Source organism: Argiope bruennichi, chromosome 8 (genome assembly GCF_947563725.1).
Source record: "Argiope bruennichi chromosome 8, qqArgBrue1.1, whole genome shotgun sequence".
Classification (NCBI taxonomy): domain Eukaryota; kingdom Metazoa; phylum Arthropoda; class Arachnida; order Araneae; family Araneidae; genus Argiope; species Argiope bruennichi.
The window spans coordinates 7,227,834-7,249,933 of NC_079158.1; the positions used below are offsets into that span (position 1 = coordinate 7,227,834).

Below are 22,100 nucleotides of genomic sequence, written 5' to 3' on the forward strand. Positions count from 1 at the left end.
CATCGATTATAATTTTGTTGGTTTTTGCATTCTCCGTTGCTCATAGTGCCTGTTTTTATATCTAATCGAAAATCATTTTGTCTCTCTTGTTCTTATGCTCATATAAAAATTAAAAACACAAATACTTTCGGGTGCAAAAACTAAAATTTGGAGATAATATGTCATTTTTATACTCCAATCATATGCAGGAAGAAAGAACAAAGTATTTAGAAATGGACACATTTGCAAAAAGCTTCATTATTGTTTACTTCTGAATGAATCAAGTCGCTTTCACTGAAACTACTTCAAACAGAGAAACAAATGAAAGACTCAATAAAAACCCATATGTATGAAAACCTACTCAGTAGCTTCAATTCATGCAACCATGAACTTCTTCGAAATTTTGAGAGGAGTTTAAGGACATGCATTGATTTCAGCAATTTAAAAATACGCAGTGCACCTTCAACGGGTCCGTGATGTTCTAACATCTGTCTGGGATGCTGGAATTTAAAATCAGAAATTCGACTCCACAAACGACCCCATTATTTTTCATCCTAGCCCGCAATGTTGAACATACTGTTACGAATCTGTGATGCTGCTTCCCAGCATAGTTGGTTCCATCATCAGAAAGACCGTTTTACAGTCATCTGTATTGGACGTAGTCCGGGTGTCGCGTCGGAGGTCCCAGAGCTTGGCGACAAACTTGGCGACCATTTGGCGACTTGGTGACGAATTTGGCGACTTTGGCGCCAAAATAGATTATACCCGAAACATCGAGTATTTTCCCGATCCGTCCGTTGGGAACCGATATACGCCTCGAAAGTTCCTGATTGGTTGAGAGGCTCCTAGCCCCCTCTCCTAAGACCTATAAAAGGAGGTAGTCTGTAGCTGCCAGAGTAGGGGTAGCAGTCGGAATCGATGGTAAAGAACTGGCCTTCCAGAGATTAGCGGAGCAGCGACGGAGTCAAGCTAATGCTGAAATAAGCTGTGCGCTACTGTCTGCAGTAGAGTCTTGTTGTATGTTCCTGTGTGCACGTCTTAGCTTGAAGATAATTGCCTTCTCTATGTTGTAAATAGTTGTCGACTTTGTGCTGTCCTGTCCTGTCTTCGTGTAAATAAACGTCGTTTTTTTGTTGTTGTTGTTGTTTTTTCTACTGCCGCCTGCTGATTGAGCGTTCTCCACACCATATAACTTCCACTATCCAAACGAACCCGGGAAATTTCGTAACAATACTTCTTGGGACGGGCATCCGCACATCTGTGTTACATCATCATCTAGAGAGATGGATGGCTATTCAGGGGTTATCCTTGTCATCTAACAAAGTAGCATCTCAAAACAGCCCATATTCACTTTGAAATCTGGCGGAAATTTTAGTTATCAAAAGCTTGCAGCCTGCATGCAGTTTCTTAATGCAACGTTAACGAAGTGATTCAAATAACAATTCCGAAAAATCAATAAATTAGGAAGTAATATCCGAACTTAAAGATAAAATTGAAATAAAAGAATAAATCATCATTATTGCAATGTTATACGAAAAACGTCGAAAATTTTAATTTCCAAACGTGCATCTCGAAAAAATAAGAGGCGAATATTCCTAAATTCGAAATTCATTTTTCGAAACTTCAACACTCTTCCTATGAGTATGCTGACATGTAGACTCGGTGGAAAAGGAGAGAATTTTTCAGCAAAGCCGATTTCTATCTGAACTGAAGAGCAAAATTATCCAGCACATTGCCAGAAATTTCTTCTTTTTCACATTTTTGCCTCATGAAATCGAAATCCCTGAGATTATATATATATATTGACTTTGTTGCCAAAGTATTACATGATCGCAGTGATATAAGCAGCTGAGGAAAATTTCTCTATTCAGGAGATTTTATATATTTTCTCTGATATAACTATTGCAGGAATAACCGAGGAGACTTCCTGGTCTTTCTTTTTTCTGACTTTTATTAGTCCCCTTTACGGAATTTCTTCAAAGAATTTTAAAACTTCTGTGATATCGAATGTATTTCTTCATAAAATAAATTCCATCGACATCAACAGTAACTAGTCTTCTATAGTGTGTAACTATTACTGTTATTCTTGCCAAATATGGTATTTATTGGACTAGAATTTATTGAGAACTTCGGATATATATATATATATATATATATTTAATTTGGGGCTCCAATAAATTCTAGTCCAATAAATACCATATTTGGCAAGAATAACAGTAGCATTATATATATTTAGTAAATAAAATTTCCTTGCTTTAATTTGTTTTTCTAATCATTAAATAGAGAAAATTGAAATGCAGTTAATTGTTTGATAACATTTGCAACTGATTTCATCATTTATTTACTAATTCTTTTTATTAGGTTGGTACACTTTGTAAACAATTTGTATCTCCGTTTAGAATTTTTATATAGATGCCATTTCTTTGTAAACGATTTTATATTCATTAAACATTCGTTTACTTTGCAACAGTTTTGATATTTAATGAATAAATAACACCATTTTGAGAATTGTAAGCTATTTTAATTGTTCATTATCTTTATTTTTACATTAATAATTTCATTCCTTATAACGTTCCTTTACAAGATTAATAAATAACACTAAATACAAATTAAAATATTATATATTATTTGAAAGAACATTATCTAATTCATTCAAATATTATAATTATGATTAACATTATAAGTTTGAAGTTTTTTCCACTATGGAAATATATATGTTGGAATGTTTATATATATATATATATATATATGTGTGTGTGTGTGTGTGTGTGTGTGTGTGTGTGTGTGTGTGTGTGTGTGTGTGTGTGTGTGTGTGTGTGTGTGTGTGTGTGTGTGTGTGTGTGTGTGTTCTGACTTACAATGTATGTCCAATATTACTTATACAAATTCATAGATCTGATTGATAATGGACACAATGTTAAAACATCACGATGGATAAAAGTTCATACAGCAGTTTACCTTTCATGTACAGATTTATATCACGATCCACGTTTTTTCATTTTATCACTTCCTTTTTTATTTAAAGAGTATTTGCATTTTATTTATAATATTGGACTTTTTCTTTGAACTTCATTACTTTTATTCTTATGGACTTTCCTTCGTTTCCGATTGCAGTTTGCGGTTTCAATTTCAACAGTGAGGACAGAAAAAACGGCACTTTCACATCGCCAAACTACCCGGGATACTACCCTCGGAACACTGAATGCCACTATTTCTTCAAAGGCAAGCCAAAGGAAAGAGTTCACATCACCTTCAATAAATTTGATGTGGACGGCATCCCACCGTAAGTATATGTTCAGTGTCATTTGTGTTCGAGAATTCGAAGCGAAAAATATCTCCTTATGACACGCTTTAACTGCTCACATGTTAGTTATTTTGTAATCGATTATCTGCTATCTTCTTGTTGTTCTGAAGCTCTGAACTTTAGTACGATGATAATACATTATGTCATTATTTTTAGTTATCAATTTTCAACCGTGTTGGTAAATTTTTATTCCATATGAGAGGTTTTCATTAATATTTTTTTTTGCGATTAACAAATGATTAAAACATTCCTCAATATTTAACAAAATGAGTTATTGAAGGTATATAAAATGTATATAATTATAAAAAGTATATGAAAGTGGAGAGTAATAAAAATGGGTAAAGTTTTTAAAGTTTTTTTTTTCTTTGAAAATTTGAATGTCAGAGAGAAAATCCTAAATAACTGAAGCGCAGAAAATAACAATAACAGAAAATTGGGCCACAGTGCATATCACAAGAAAGAAAATTATTAAATATCTATTTAAATAATAATATATTATGAATGTAATGAATATCCCAGTTTACACAGCTACGTAGAGTTGCATAGAGCATAATCGTTTCAGTGAATCACGTTTTTATGAGTAAAATTTTGATATCCAATTTATTGAGTGAAAGAAAAATGTTTAGTACTTTTTAATATTAATAAAAACGGCTATTCAAAATAAATTTTCAATTACTTTCGATTTGTATAATTCGTGTATTAGAAACTATTGTGATTTTTTAAAAATTTGAACTCGAGGTTTTGACGAATCTACACCCTTTAGACATCTCCGAAAAACACATTTCTGGTATTATGTCTAGCTATGAACTCGTAACTCAAAAATGCTTTGAGATAGACGGATGAAATTTGGCATGTGAGCTTTACATTAAATTTGTAGATTTCTATCCAATTTAGTGAGCACCATCTAATAAGAGGAAGGCCGGCTGCTTGAATTTAAATTAATACAATAACTACAAAACGAAGAGAGCTTGGTGGATTAGAGTTGATTCTCAGACCTAACATCTAATGTACATCTGCACATTACCATCAAGGATTGGGCCATTTTTGTTTGTCTGCACTTTCAGTAGCATGGCTTTACTGAAAAATACAAAGACTTAAATACTGAAATTTGGTATGTGTTTTTGTGACTGTTGTCATTCTGCGTCGGATTTAGTTTTTAATCTGTCGGGATAAAGGTATCCAAAATGGTTTTCTGGTACTTGTATATTAACATCATACCAGAAATTACTTTCCAAAGATCGCACTTTAATACTCTTTTGTAGCTACTGTTCGCAAACAGCATACAGTTAATGTACCATCAGGACATTTATTACAGAGTAAGTGGGAGAGAGACCACTTGAGCTGATTTTTACATTTTATAACTTTCTTATTGTTGAAAAATATGTTGTGCGGCATTTTTACCTCGTGATGCATTTCAGTTAGGTTGAACAATAAAAATTCCTCAAAGAAAAATTTCCAGTAAATGTCAGCACCCTATAGGGAAGCCATTTTCTCAACTAATGTTAGTGGGTTTTGCACCTTCCGTCCAAGCATTTCATTGATGTCCTGCAATTCTCCTTGAAATTCTATCTCAAATAAATTATTACGCTTTAATAGTTTAGCATGTTCCAAGTCTTCTCTCCCTTTAGGAACATATTGAAATGCCACGTCTCCTTGGTAAATGTAAAGAAACGCTATATTTTTATTATTTTGAATTGAAATTTCACAATTTTCTCCCAATTTTCGAAAAAAAAATGACTCAACTTTCAAATCGTATTAAATTCTTACTGCATGCTATGAAAAAAGAAAGCTAATCTTTGCTTTAAACCATCTGATGACATTCTGGAAAAATTAGTTTCAGAAATTTGTTTTAGGCTAGAAGAAAAGAAAAATAAAGCAAATATGAGGCGTTTAGAATAGAAAGTAGATATGCAGCAGTTGTAATAAATGAGAAGATCAACGTACTGTTCACTGTTCCATTTTACTGAAAGAATGAGCTCCTACTAGAGATTAGTTTTTAAAGTTCCCCCGATGCTTTATTTCGGTTAAATTTGAAGATGAATATGAGAAACAACACCTTGAAATAAAAAAAGTGATTTAATATAAATAGATTTCTTATATTTAATGTCCTTACAAAATGACGTTTTAAATAATTGAGTTTTATTTTTTTGAGGGGGAGGGGTGCTGTGTTTTATAATTCTAATCTTTTTAAGAAAAGTTTAACTTTTCCTTGAAAAATTCTCTAGTATATGAAGAGTACATTTATTTACCTGTTCTCTTTATTTAAATGTAATTCCTTTAGCGTCCTACATCGAGTATTTAAAATTTAATCTGAAATAAAATCTTCCACGTTAGGCTCGAATTAAATACTTAGACGCATTGAGGTTTGAAATATCCAAAGAAAACTTCACAGTGATAAACTAAATCTATAATTGATGAAATATAGTTAGTTAGTTGAATTAACGTCTATTGCAAAGTTACATAAGATGTTGTTATGCTGTGTACCCAATCTAAGGTGGCTTCCCCGTTTTGTTGGATGTAATGAGATTAGAAGAGTAAAAAAAAAAAACTATATAGGGTGTTTCAGAAGATTAGATAAGCTTTAAAAATATATCGAATGTTGCCGTTTGTTCAGAAAGGATGCCAATGAGATTTGCTCTTGAATGTATCACTTAGACGCGTGCATTCTCAAGCAAAATGACGTCACCGATTTTTACAGAGTTTTTCATTCTTAAACATCCCGAGTTTAGTTATATTAACTTCACGTTTAAAAGCAACATTAGCACTATTTTGGGTCGAACCTCATAATTTTGAACTGTGTTCAGATGACGAGGATGACATCTGAGCTGTCATCCCGTCTACCACCAAACTTTCACACAACATCAATCTGAATAATCTTGAACAAAAAGAAAGCATAAAAACATTATATGAAACACTTTATAAGTTTTTTTTTATTTGAAAAGAGAATTCTGTATGGTTATTAAATAAATATTTAATCATCATACTTTTCTATCGGTGGCACTAATTATAAAAATGTATTCACAAAAATGAGTGAAAATAGGCATGTGTGCTTTCTTTTATCATTGTTGCACTTAATTTTATTTTCTTCGTGAAGAGAGTGATTATTTCCTGATTTCCCCCACTTTTTTCCACTCATTTTTCTAACTTTTCACCATCTTCAAATTGCTTAAAACATTATGAATAATGTTCTGGATAATAATTTTATTCATTTTTATATCCTTAATCCAGTGTTAATATATGTTAATGTACTTCTCTTAAATGTTCTTCTTGTGTAGAAATCCAAAATCATATAGGGCTCTAATTGTAACTTAAATTGAAATTCATTATATTTTTTTAATTCATTTTTTGCGAAGGATTATTGCGAAAAAAAGTTAAATCTTGAAGAACGATGTTATTAAGGATATAAATCGCATTTTAGTGAGAGGACAATTTGGAAGTGTCTGCATTATTTTTCAATGGAGACAAATTTTCCTAAAAGTTTTGAAATAGTGAATGAGTTGAGATGCAGACAAAGCAAATTTATGGGATATATTTCTTTTACGTAAGATCATCTATGGTTTTTTATATATCTAGATTTGATATCTTAAATGATCTAAAAATTCATTAAGGGTTAATGCTTTAAATATTGAATACAACTAGTTCATTCATTTCTTAAAATATAAAATGTAGTCTCATTTAATTGCTGCCCCAATGTTTTCTCCATTATTTCAGTTGAAATAACAATTTTAGTTATTAAAATTTCTTTTACATTAAAACAAAAGATACTTTAAAAATCTGTTTTTACATTAAGGTTGATATATTCATTTCATAATTCGGTCTTCATTTATCTTTTCACCTACTTCAAAATAATAATCTTTAGAAACTACGCTGTCTATTTATGTTTTAAAATATGTGTTTCATAATTAGCTGAATAATATGTAACTATATTATATTTTAAATTTAAATTATGCATAAGTGAAAAAAATCATTCAATGTTAAGACATTTAAACGGCATTCTCCTTAATATTTTTGACATCGGAAGGGAATTAAGGGCTTAAACGATTAATGTCATTCGATGTAAAGCACTGAAAAGATTTTTAGGTTATTTATACATAAAAATTCATTCAAAAACAAATAGATCCCTTGTGTACTCTTTTATATTCACCCTTTCCTTGATACTTTGTGGCCTTTATTACTTCTGATTTACAAAAAAATTAATAACTTGCTACTTTCAAAGTTCGTTAACAGACTAACAGATGATTAATGAGGGCAGCTAATAAACACTATACTGAATAATGTGTTGCGAAACACAAAAGACTTTATATAAAGCTTTAATTTAAATTTTAATTGCTACTGTAAATGAATTCATTATTTCGTTGACTAAACAAAACATCTAATTTTTACCATTTGTAATTTTTTTAATCATTTTTTTTTCTTTACAGTTTATAAAAGAATAAAAACCATAAAACCATTTTGAAGCGATTAGTATGAAAATAAAGAAAGAATAAGGGAGAATTATCAATGAAGATTTTAATTTTTGAATCATGAAATTGTATTTTGCTTATCTCCTTGAAAAACGAAAACATAATTTCTTCTTTGGAATATTATAGACCGAAGTGCAAACAAAAGTGACATCCATTGCTCTAAAATGTCCTGCTATAGTTTGCGAATCATTAAAAATTCAAAATATATTTTCAGGTTAATAATTTAGGCATTTCCATCTATTCCATAGAAGAAAATTTCAGCATTAAAAATTAATTTACTAGTACTTCTTGTAAGAATATAACGAAATAGAAAAACCCAAATTTTATTCGAACTTTTTATTAGAAAACCCAACTTTTATAAGTACAAAATTTTACATTTTGCTTTTCATGGAATGTGGTTTGTTTGTTTTTTTAAGTTTTTTTTATTGAAATTCTGGAATTATTAGTTCCTTGCTTTTGGCAACTCAAACACGACAGATGCTATCGGTTGAGGGGGGAAAAGTTTACATTACTGTACTCTTTGGGATTACCAACCTCCATCAAATCCCTAAGTCAACGTTCTTTGGGCCGCAATGAAAATTCTTATATTATGTATGCTACCACGACAAAGAAAGAAGATAACAGCAACCTCCACTGAGATGCAGATTATATTTATTCACCACCCAAAGATTTAATCTTTAAGGTTGAAGTTTTTGTACTGGAAGGAAATTTCACCTTTTCGTTCTATTTTTACCGTTTCATCTCTTTGAAACCCCCACTGTGGACTAAAATGATAGGAGTGTACGAAAGGTCAACCGAATCGATTTTTGCGGTATTTACCGTTTCATTTTTAGGAATCTTTTCACTTCGTGTCTTACTCAAAAGTTGTGAGAATAAAAGAGTTCGACCCTTTATTCTTTTTTTTTCATGTATACATCATTTCTCCCGTGTCTTTTATCGGGTCGATATTTTTATTAGATGAAGCAGACTGTGCTTGAAGAAAAGAACGTGGAAGGAAAAAAAAAACCCTGAAAATATCATGAATACGTCGGCAAGCATTAACCATAGTTGGGTGGAGGAGTGCGCTTTATTAAATGACGTTTTCGCGGTAGAAAGGTGAGGGGTGTGTGCTTTGTGGTACCGTTGTTCTGGGATGAAGAAAATAGAATCAATGAAAGAGAATTTCCATAGCTAAATTGAATTACATCCAATTTGCAAAATGTTTATTTCAAAACGAGAAATTCTTTTGATACAAATGGTTCAAATGCCCCGTTTCATTTGCATTTCGTTTATTTTTAAACAAAAGCTTATGTAAGTGTGACATTTCTTTTATATTGTGTTTCTGTTCATATATTTGATTAAAAAAAACTTTTTATTAGAAATTTGCAGTGCATAATAATATTAAAATGTTTTTATTGCTTTTATAACTAAGAATTTTTTTATTTCACGCAATACGCGTTTTTATTTTTGAAATCATGAGAATAGTTTACAATAATATAGTTATTAATCACTTGCGATGGCTTGTAATCACTTGCACTATTAATCACTTACTCAAATGATCAGAAAGTTCCTGCAAAGAAATCAGTAATTGATCCTTGCTTAATAGAATCATTTCCTCGTCGGGTTTCTTTCCTCTCTGTGAAACTTTTGAGTCACTATCTGACTGCTGTGGCTCTTGCAGTACCTGTCATAACCACTTGTAGTGGCAAAAAATTCGCTGGTGTGCGTGCCAAAAGCCCACTGTAGCTTTCAGCGAGACCACACAAAGTATCTGATGTCTTATAGAAATCGGGGAAAAGATTTGTATCTTCTCAATGGATTAATTTTCGACGCAAGACTGTGCTTCTGTAGACTGTGTTTTGGCAAATAATGTCAGTCGGCGGTTGCAAACATGACTTTTATTTCAGAGACACTGCCTGCTGACGTGTACAGCACGTCTTTGGCGATTCTGCGATAAAAGCATATAGACGTGCATTTCACGTCTTTCTGTCACAAGTGGTTCATAGATTTGGGGTTTACAATCTCTAACAGTCTGACGATGGAATATTTATCTAATATTTAAATGAACTTTCGCAACTTAAATATTCGTTATGGCTACCCAGAAATACGATCTGTGGCACAATATCGACTCTATCTGTGTTATTATGTGTAGACACATTTTTGAAGTCAATTAATTAAATCTAAAATAGCGTAAATTAATTGAACGTTTAGGTTAGCGATCAAACTTATGGTTACAATCAAAATCCTCATTTAGAAAATATTCATTGATAAAGAATTGTAACAATTCGAAGTTGAAACTTTGATAAATATTAACGCTTTAAACTTTTTAATTGCCTCGTATTCAGTACTAGTATTTTAGTACATTCCAATTAAGATCTTATCATTCTTCATGATAGTGAATTTTCGAGGGAAAAGTGGCACCCATAAAATTGCCATAACTGCTTCCGATGGTGAGTCACTGTTGGCAGACACAATTTCGAGCTTTCATGTAAAAATTCCCTATCAGGAATACGGTTATTAAGTCGTTATTTCTTTTCACGTTGATTTCTCTTATTCAAGATGAACGGATTCTTATGCCCTTTCATTTCTGAAAGAAAAAAATTTCTGCTTTGGCGTTTTCTTCTAACCTTAAAATACAAACCTGTTATCTTGTGCTATGAAAAGGAAACAAAAAGTGCCTCACAATTACCTTATGTGCTAAATTTTATCGTAAGGTAAAGAGACGTACTGAGGTAAAGAAATTTAAGGAGAGGTTCCTGACCCAATTTTCATCCTTATGATCTGATCAAAATTCAAAATTGTGAGATTCATTCTAAATAAAAGTCCTCGCGTGGCTTCAAATACCAATTTGATTCATTTAAGCATTCTTTTGATTTAAAAAGAATTTTGATCAATTGATTTAATTGGGATGATTCAAGAATTTCAGAATATAAAATAACTTCTTCCAAAACTTTGAATCTATTTTCTAATTGGAAGAATGGAGATTATTCATTACTAAGAAGCTAAATATGCGTCTTGAACAGTAAGACAGTTTTGATATTTAATGATTCAGGGTACTTCAGAATTTACAATGCTAAGTTAAAGTTGATCGAAATAGAGTAAACGAAGGATTTTATGGGAATAAGAGAGAGAGAACTGTGTGTGGAATTGAAGTGCTTGAAATAAAACATAAACTGCTTACTCCTAACATCGTTTAAAAATACTTCTCTACTAAAATTTTTACAATGAAAGTGCAAAATGATATTCGTCAAAGATAACAAAACCCGTGGCATCGTTGAAAATCGCACAGTCAAAATGATTGTGTGAGCAACGTGTTTCTTAACGGAATCCGCTACTCACCGACGTTTTCGAATTACTGCTTTTATGAATGGGTATAGTTTTGAAAAATTATTGTAAAAAATGCTCATGTGTTTGTGTAACTACTAACCCATATCATTCCTGTACCAGAATGGTTATTTTATTGGTGCTTAACAATCTCTTAGAAACTTGTACGGAAATATATGGTATCCCGTTTAAACAGTAACTATATTCTATGACTGAATCACGAATTTTTTTCAAAAAAAATGAACAGCTCCTCTTTTAGTCACAAATTGATTTGTTCCATAAAAATTAGAAATTTAAAAATGTCTTTGTTATATTTTAAAAGTAAATGCAATAATTCTTTTAACTACCTGAATAAATTTGAATGTAGTAATAGTTAGGAAGTTAATAAAGTTAAATGAAGGTTTCTGAAAATAAAATTAATATCACTTTTCATAAAATTATTTGCAATTCAGTATCATTAATATAGTCTTTGTCCTAAAAGATATTTTGGTAGCCGTTATGAACTTTTAAGATTTAATATGCTAATTTTCGTCTACTCCAATTAGCAAATAATATTGCACATCATTGTAAAATTATTATTACCCATTACTATTTACTAATAATGAAACGTTGAAAAATGCAAGATTATTGTTTAATACTTTACGATGCTATGCAGTTTTTCAAATATATATATATTATAATACGTTTTTATTCTTATAGACTTCATACTATAATCAAAGGAATTTTTTTTACTCTTTTCTCATCAATAAAATTTATATTTGAAGAAATTATATATATATATATATATATATATATATATATATATATATATATATATATATATATATATATATATATATATATATATATATAATTTCTGCTCCTCATGTGCTCTGCTTAATCTTATTTTATTATTCAATCGGTAAATAGTATATATATGGGTGTTTTCCAATTCTATAATGAAGCAACAATTTTTATCAAAGTATAAATTCCTCTGTTGTATATATCATTCCCCATATTTAACATCGACTGACGCCCGCGTTCAAACTAAGCGGATGTTGCCTCATTGAGGCACATCACGCAATCGGCGCCTCAGAAGCAGCAGCAAATCTCTCTCCGTTTGCAACAGCACTCCCGGCCAAACTCCTAATCGTCAGCCTCGACAAATGGAAAATGCCCACGAGTGGTATTAGTTTATTCAAGCACGAATCCTCTTTTCCCTCGAAAAGCTCAAAGGAATTCCGTTCTAAGCAAATAATTTTTCAGTGTCTCCTCTACGGGACCTCCCCTGAGGGGGTCGTCCTCGAGAAGAGTGCTTCCTCTGGAAGAAGAGTAATTGCATGTTCCATTATGGTCCCAGAGTTACCGATCATCGCCCCTGGGCTTAAGAGGATTCTGAGCCCGGCATTAGTCCCCTTTCTCTATCTCTGAACTTTTGTTCTTAGAGTTTTCCTTTCTTCGAACTGAGAAGGGTGGTCAGTGGATTGGGTGAATTAAGGGGTTTCAGACTATACAGATTTTTTTAAAAATATTTTTACATTTTTTTTTTAATTTGAAAAAAAAAATTCTTCAATAGGAAAGATTGAAGAATATTCGTATCCAATAATTGTAAAGGAAATTCTTCAAATTTGTCTTATACATTGAAGGAATTTCAATATTGGTTTCTTTTTTTCTGGCTAATAATATATAATGGCTGAAAAAATCGATTGATCTCATTGAATTTAACGATTTTTTTCTTATGCCGCATTGTTTCTGCTTTCTTATTCGTGATTCTTTCTGTTTTAGAATAATTTTTGAAATATGAGACTTTTTTAAATTTTCTACTATGCTGAATGTAATAAAATGTTATTAAATTTTGTATTATATTTAATAAAAAAATAATATTTAATAAAAAAAACATAAATATATTTTTTATCTCAACTATTCAGTATTACTTAATTTGAATGGCTTTCAATTTTGACTGTTATTTTCTCAAATTAATAATATTTTTATTCCACATCATTATCACAATTGTCATTTATCCATAGAATAAATATACAAAAATTGCTTAATCCAAAATATATTTAACATCAAAACAACAAAATAAATATTAGAATACAATTTCAAGTTGTGCTATTTAATACATTTCCAGCGGTATATTTTCATGCCCACTTTATCACTCTCTGAGTTTTTACTTTAAAAAAATACATTTTATATTGATAATTGTTCCAGGAAATAATAAACTTTGAGCAATTTCAAATTGTTTTTATCGAATACCTCTAAACATTAGTCGTGTCAGTATGCAAACAACATGCTCTGTTTATAGTAAAGGAAAGATGTTAAAATTTAACACCAATTATTGTTATTATTATGTTATGGAGACATTTTATACGCCAAATATCCTGCACCTAATTAAGAATCGATTAGCAATACTTAGAAAACGTGCACAACTACGGCATCACATGAATTGACTTTGAAACAATTCTGCTAACATTGTTACGTGTGATGTTTTTGTTATAGCTCCCCTAAAAGACAAAGTATTATTTTAATAAAATGAAAATATTTGTGATAATCCATTGATAATTATATGTAATTAATAACATAATTCACTGAGAAAATGGCCCACGTAAACAAGCAACACAAGCTTGCTGTCAGCACAACTGTTTGATCTCTGATTAATAATTATAGAATAATGTATTAATCCCCCTTTGCTAAAACTATAGAGCTATTGATAAAGTTAGATTTCCCATCTGAGGTTGTCGAATGGCGTTTCAAAGTGTCTTCCATGATGCAAAGCTATTATGTTTCATATATAACCTGCAATATTTTTTCGAGCTTTCAGAATCATAAAATTACTAAAGAACAAATGCAGTAAGATTTCATTAAAATATATAAATGGATATAATGTTTTTTATTAACAATGATAGAAAAAAATAGATGTTTGACTTTGATGAAAACCTAAAATTTTGTTTGCCTATAATAATTTCTCTGTGTGATATCAGCTTGGTTTTATGAGCAATACCTGGGTGAATTAACACGTGATAACACGTGAACCGTTTTCTATGAATGTCTTCATATTCACTCTTGCATGCCACGAAAACGTTAAGACCGAGCCTAAAGTTTTGCTTACGTACGTGAGAATCAAACATTCTGATTTTCCTTCATCACCAAATAACATTCAAGCGTTAAAAAAATTCATTACATGAAAGTATTCTTCTCCATGCATATCTTCAATTCTTCTAGGAAAAGAATGGGTGACACATCCGATTGCAACGAGGATACAAAAAATCATTCAAAAATATTTATATGGCTAGTTGCAGAATTAACTTGTAGTTATCGAAGGTTCATCAATGACTGCGGCCATGTGTCTCACTTTCTAGCTTGAAATGCACTAGCACATTAATATTGTCTATGCGATTAAGAGAAATCACATTACGTGCGCATGCAAAACTCCAAATTTGATCTATGTGGTGCTTAAAATCTTTTCCTTAACTTTGTTTACAACCAAGTTATAGGCCTCATAACAGATGCAGTTACTTTAAATTACCTTGTTTTTGAAAATATTTTCAAATTTTTTATTTGGCAAAAATAAATGGCATCTGAGCCAGAATGACTGAATTGGTAATTTTCTGAATTCCGAGATGGTGCAAACTTTATTTTTGAAAGATAATTTCAAAATTAAACGGGAAATGTGTAACAGTTTGCTTAGTATTCAAATAATAAATCTTTTGTTAAAATTCCCAAAAAGGATGTTGCTTTATGGTGCATATTATCCATCTTTAAAATTCTTGCTGTGCCATATTTGGTAATCCAATGTCAGCAGACTGTCCTACACATGAGTGACCGTATTCATTACTATCATTCTATATTTTGTTTGCATCTGCACTTTCATTAGCGATTATTTTATGTTCCTTCAACAGCTGCACAACTGACACGGCCAGCGATTACGTGGAGTTCTCCAACTTCCGCACTGTAGACCGAGGGTACCCACGCCACTGCGGCGTCAAGAAACCCAAGTACATCGAGTCCCAAGGAGAGTTCTTCCGGGTCACCTTCAAGTCCAACGACAAGTTTGATGGAACGGGATTCGAGGCTCTCTACCACTTCAAGCCTTACATAGGTCAGTCACTCGACCTTTCTTCCGAATTTTATAAGCAGCTATATCGCTCATATTTCAATAAAAACCCGCAAGTGATCTGCTGAGTGAAGGCATGAGGTGAGGAAGATAAGTCGGAAGGAGAAGGCTCTTGTTGTATCCTTAACCAGCACTGATTACAATCGGATGCCATCAGAGATGCTTTTTGGAACGAATAGTAATTTGCGGAGGGAGGGATTGATTGCTAGTAGTTTTTCTTGATATTTATCTAACTCCAAACCGAAACGCAAATGTGGGGTCAGTTCACCTCAATGTTACCTATTCTCACATGCAGATCTATTCCAAATTCGAACACATACTTGGTGTAGAAGTAGAGAACAAGGATACTAATTATTTTCTAACTAATGAAGATATTTATATATTTATTTGTATATTTACATATTTTATATTTATATATTTTATTAAATATTTATATATATGTATTAGATATTTATATATATGTATTAGATATTTATATTTACTTATTAGATATTTATATATATTTAGTAACTACGCTAATGAAGATATTTTAATGAAATTTTCAACAGAGGTGCATTTGTTGAAAACAATCATTTTACAGTAATTGGAATGTATGAGCACTTGAGCCCACTTCAGCAGCAATGTTCGCAATTATCTGAATACCCTTTTTAGGGGATGCTACTGATTGGGCGTAGTAGATCAGGATGCTATTTTGAGCAGTTCTTTCAATCACTGCACTTCTCAATGACGCCGTCATTAAAAGCTTCGTGTTACTTTTCATCTCTTATGAGCATCGCTTGCGCCAATACATTCCTATGTAATAAATGATTGTTTTAAATAAATGCATCCCTGTTGAAAATTTCATTAAGATATCTTTACTGTTGTAGAAATTAAAGACAAAACATCTTGCTTCAGCTGAATTGAGACACCCTCTATTTATGCCTAAAGAATGAATTGCGTCTCTGCGTAATTCACTAAAGAATGCAAGGCAAGCACCGTCCCATCCCTAAGATTATTTCTAGTTATTTTTCCAAGGTCTCTATGGCTAACAAAAGATGCCACACATCATTTCATTACGCATCATTAACTCATAGATTTACACTAGATCGTGCTTGAAAAAAATTATCATTACACTAGAATTATATCAACCTCTATAATGAATATCGTATTAGTACTCTCAAAAACAGAACATTTTAATGACATTGCACTGAAAAATTACAGTTTACTGCATATTAATAGCAATTTTGCTTCCATGTGTATCATTTAACCTGCATTTATAATTTTTTAATCGTATTTATTTTGGTAAGCGGTAAACCTCGTTATTTTCATTGCCGAATTACTTATACTATTACAAGTTAAATTACTTATGCAGAGTTAATTCTGATAGAAAGTTCATTCGATATTCTTTAAAAATATTTGTGAAAAAATGTTGAATAATTTTCAGACAAGATGGAATACAAAATAATTAGAAAGAGTGTTATATTGTTCGTTAGAATATATAAAAAGAAAATCTGTCTTTTAGATTATTATAAATGATTTCTAGATTAATTTTTTCCGAATAAAATTATAAATTACTCTTAGAAAAAAAAATTACTATATTTGAATGCAGTGGATTGTTTTCTAAATGTGTTAGTAATTAAGAAATCTTAAGAATGTTTCATTGTATGCAGTATCTTAAAAATGATTTTCAAGTTTATTCCATTTCAACTGAATTCTGTATTGATTCTATATTATTTGTATATGCATATATTTTTTTAAAAAAAGTCTTAATTTTCTGTAGAACAATTGAGATAATTTTTGCAACTTTCAAGCATTGTTTTAACAATACCATGCAAACCAACCTTTTCGCTCACAAACTCAAATCAAACTATATTCATTAAAAATTTGTATAACTTTTGACGAATTCTCATATCATGAAAAGACTTTCATGAAGCTCTTCTGTTTGCAAATGGGACTTTTCTAAGTCTTTTACATTGAAAAATTCTTGATTTCATTTTCGGAACAGTGCAAAAGCGATTTATTTTAAATTTGAATGGAAAATGGGAAGATGCAAAAACAATCTGTACACTTTTAGAACAATAAGTTTACGATTCTTTTGAATATAGAATTTCATTTCAATGGTATTTTCTTTATATTTCTCCTGAATTTATGCATTTTTTTTAATTCTTTTCGTGCAGTTGCTTCTCAAAACATTCATTGTCTAGACAGAGTTCATAAATCTAAACTTCCTTTTTATATTAATATGTTAAGTTCACTTTTCAAGTTTGCTATAAAAATATATATGCACAATGCAAGATTCTGTGCATAACTATTTTGGGTTTGTACTATGAAATATGGAAATTACATATGCTGTTCTTAAATATTTAAATAGGAATTCTTATAGAAGTGAACAGTTAAAAATACAATTCGGACATTTATTCTAAATGACTTTTCATTTTCTCTTTGAAAATATTTTCTTTTAGTGCAAAAGTTCATATAAAAAAAATTGATATTACCAAACGAAATCGCTCCATAAAATTTAAGATTGAAACTATGGTTTATAATTTACGTTTTATCTAGTCAATTACTGAATATTTTTCGGGCAGCAAATTCTGCACTAATTCAAAGTGAAAAAAGTTTTTGTGAAAATTGTGTATAGTAATCATTTTCCTAAGTTATTCCTTGTAATTTCTTTACTACAAATATTTCTTTCCATTTTCGATCAAACGAATATTAAACCAAAAAGAGGATAAATAAACCACTCCTTTCAGTAAAGAATTATCAGCAATAAAAATGAGAAATAATTTTTAATTTAAATAAAAATATCGCATTCTATTATAATATTTTAGCAAAAGAGAGACCCGTTTAATTTTTGTCTTTACAATAACGGATTTATCTGCAGTTTTTAAAGCTCGGTTTTTAAAACGTGTTACAGTTTATTTTTTGCAGTTATAATTTTCGAATGATGTATTTATCTTCATTATGTATCATTATTCTAAAATGGTACTTCATAAAATGATACTGATGAAAACTTGCAGATTATTTTCATTATCAATCTGAAAAAAGATGTAGCTCTTCTCAAATATATCAATCGTTTTTAAATAAATTTGGATCCTATTCAGAACTATTCAACAGGGGGTAAAGATATATAGTGTAGTCGAAAGATTGTCATATTTAATTTCGATGATAATAATAGAATAACCAATAAGAATTATATATGTTACTAACACTAGGCCCACAATTATATTTTTACTTCTTTTATACAGAGTGTAAAAAAAGATTTTTTATCGTTCAAAAATTCGAATTCATGATTTTGACGAATCTCCACGTTTCGGATTTCCCTGAGCGCGAAAAACAAGATATTGTCCGTCTGTCCGTTTATAACAAAGATAACTCAAAATCGCTTCGAGCTAGATGGATGAAATTTGGTATACGGTCTTTACATTCAATCTGTAGATTTCTATCAAATGTTGTCCAGAAAAGTAAGTTTTGATTAATTCTGTCTATGCAACTCTTCGAATATAAATTAGCATGATAACTACAAGGTGAAGAGATAGACAAAACGTAAATAAAATTTAGTAGATAGATTTAAGAGCTGTAGAGTAGACCGATATCAAATTTTGAGCCAAATCCAACAAGGAGTTATTATAGGCTGATAACAGTTTTGTCAGTTAGCATTTTCAGAAATATGTAAATGCGATAACTGAAAAAAACACTAAGTTATGTGAAGAAATGTCATGTGATTTTTGTGACCCGAAATGCAGTTCAGTGTCAAATTTTAATTTCAAACGGTTGGTAGAAAGGCTTCTAAATCACAAATTATATGTTCGGATACTATTAGCCGCATACCAGATATTCAGCGCCAAAAAATTCCCCAAGGATCTTGCGATTAAATCGACACCAAAAGTTAATATTTCGTCACTTATGCCATTCAAAGCGTTGCCTAGTATAACATCTTTATTCAATTATGCGATAAAGTGCTGTAGGAACCGCTGTTTCGTGCGAAAGGGTGAATGATATACTCTGCGTTGTTATCATTTTAGTGGATTTCTTCGACAGAAAACCGAAACAAATATGAATAATTTTTTATTTTATTTTTTAAGAAACAAGGCACAAAATCTTTTCTTTTTTTCCATCCAAATGAGAGTCCAAATTTGCTTCAATTAAATTTTAAATCTTGTAGTTTCTCTAAAAATGGCAGAACTATTTTAAAGGATTTTTAAAAATCGCTAAAAGCTAGTTCTGATAAGAAATTAAGAATTCTTAAAAAATTTTGCTAAATTTATTAATGGGTAATAAATAAAATAGTTGCAAATGGGAGCTAAATGACATAAAATGTCTATTATTTTCTTTCAATAGGAGTAATAGAATATTATCTTCTCTTTGTATGGGAGTAAAAAGTAATGGATACAGACTAAGTATTTAATTAGAAAAAGTTTTATTAAAATCTTCCTTAAGTTTCATTTTGAGCTAAACGCAAAGAATCCAAGGATTCGGATTTCTTTTGAGCACGAATTATTTCTAAACTTTCCCTTTTATTTTTGGCGTAGGTTATCATTGATGCCAGTAAAATGGATGATAGCATTTGAGCGTATATTTCAAAGTCACTACACTTCAAAGTCACAAAGGAACGATGCCATTAGCAATAAATCATCGCATTTTTGTTCTACGACATATATTTGCACTACTCTACGGAGTCTCTACAATTTCCGTCGAAATTCTGTTCAATTGAATTGAATCCTCGCCTTCTGGAGCGGTAAATTTATCGCTATAGATAAGTGTCATTACCGTATTATATTTTAATCTCCTTATACCCGAGCTCACTCATTACATAATGAGATGATATAATCTTCATTTTTATTCTAGATACTCATGAGACACTAGAGACTCGTTATCTCCGATCATTTTGTTTAGAATTCTATTTCGATAGACTTACTAACAGTCTCAAAATTTCGAAATTTATTAATCCCTTGCTTTTATGCTATATTATTCAGCGCAATAAATATTAAATATCTTCTACATTTTTCAACACAATGATTAAATGAAATAATAACTGTCGAAACAAGATCATTAATTACCTTTAAAATCATTGGAATAATGAACATTCACACCTGATCCCAAAACACTTGTCAAACGATTTTGAGTATAAATAACCCCATGCTGGTTCATGAGAAGGGGGTATCCAATACAATAATATTGCAGCCTATAATTTCTGTTGATAATAAGGCAGGGTTTCAAACAATGTTTACGGTGCTATGAGTTATCAAAGAGATAAAGTTAAGAATTTTCCAGCGGATAATCAACATCTAATTTTAATCCTTTCAAAATTATAATTGTTAACATTGTTGATACTGTTTCGGTTTCTTGTATAAAATAAAAAGACTATTATTGGTATGGAGATAGAATCTCAGCTTATTGGTGCTTTTATCTAGAGCATCCTTAGCATACAACGACATGCATCGAATGACTGAATTTTTAGAATTTAAACCTGGAAATCCTTCATTGCCGTAGGTACTCATTCTGTTTCAGGGATTAAAATAACAATAAATGCCCAAAACAAGGTGTGTCATCCAATTAAGACATCCTTTTAACTTTAATTTTTTTAACTTTAAAAAAAATAAAAGAAGCAAGTCAAAGAGTTAAAAACAATGAGGATAAATGTCCTTTTACTAAATACATGTTCGAGGGTTCATTGTATTTTTCTGGAATCTATGATTCACAGTTTACAACATTAACATACTTTCAAAAGGGGGGTTGATTAAATGAATCAATATATAAAATAAATTTTGATACATTACATTATTAAGCATCTCGTATTTCAGCTTTTTCTTATAAATTTACTAATATTTGCTTCTTCCTTTCAGATCAGTCATCCGTGCAGCGAATCTCTAGTACCAGCACTAATAGCACGTCCAGTAAGTGTATCGAAATTCTTTTTTTCCTTTAATTTTAAATAAAATATACAACACAGAGTACCTGCAGCTTACAACTATGCTTTAAATAATAATCATGCGAAGAAATGATCTCAGTTCAATAATCTTTTTTAATATTTTAGAATTTCTTATAGCGAATATCATTATTCTCTACTACGAGTCATAAGTTCCAAAGTAGGTACAATGTTCAAAGATGAACTGAAAATATTTTTTCGGTGGCAATTATATCTAATTACCGACTGACTAGACAGAAACGAAAACGTACAAAAGTATTGCAAAGTGTCAAATTGAAGTAAACAGATTTCCGAATCGTATAATATTGTTCTGGGACCGATGTAAGGCCCGAGTGATCATAAAAACTCTCGGTCAACTAAAATAAAATGTGAATCTTCTTATTGTATCCATATGACCCTCTTTGTTATATTCAGGCCACTAAAATAGTCACTGAAAAGTCACTTTTAATGAGGAAACTGTCTGCAACCCGAAAGTTTTCACTCAGATATCCAGAATCAATTAGTTTTTGATAATAATAATTACGTATGGAGGCTCTTCTAAAACTGTAATTGAATATTCTTCTGATTGGCCAGTCTTTTTTTTTAATTCAGCTACAACTTATGTTAGTTATGTAGGGATATTAAAGATTGGAAAATTTATTTTTACGCTGCAGATAGGACTTTAGTGATTAATTTTCGTGCACTTCTTCTTTAAATAGTCTTTTATACATCATTTTCAGGAAAACTTTAATAGGTCCATTTTTTACTTCCCGATGTCCAAAGAACAGAATATTTGATTATTTCTGAAGATATTTTGAAACAACGAAAACGAAAAGCCCTATCCAATTTCAGCCAACTATAAAGCATGTCAACGGTCTAATGTACATAGATTTCCTGAGTTTCCAAACGCTCTTCCTAGACTTATCCTTATAAAAACTTTTTTCTGACATCATTTGAAAGCTTGTCAATAATCTTGAACTGTTTAGTGCATCTCATCCAAGATATGCCAAGGATCTCCGAATGCCCTTGAATCTTTCAGCTTGCGGTTGCAACTTGAGACGCTTCTAAAACCTC

General features: G+C 30.8%; 1 protein-coding gene across 3 annotated transcripts in view; it reads left to right on the plus strand.

Moving 5' to 3' along the window:
• LOC129981942 (suppressor of lurcher protein 1-like) overlaps window positions 1–22,100 on the plus strand; it is a 554,298-nt gene that overhangs the window by 523,090 nt on the left and 9,108 nt on the right. For all 3 annotated transcript variants that reach the window (XM_056093005.1, XM_056093007.1, XM_056093006.1), the window contains exons 5-7: window positions 3,094–3,262; window positions 14,928–15,127; window positions 20,965–21,015. In XM_056093005.1, the coding sequence (XP_055948980.1) occupies window positions 3,094–3,262; window positions 14,928–15,127; window positions 20,965–21,015 (420 nt within the window). The remainder of the gene's footprint in view (window positions 1–3,093; window positions 3,263–14,927; window positions 15,128–20,964; window positions 21,016–22,100) is intronic.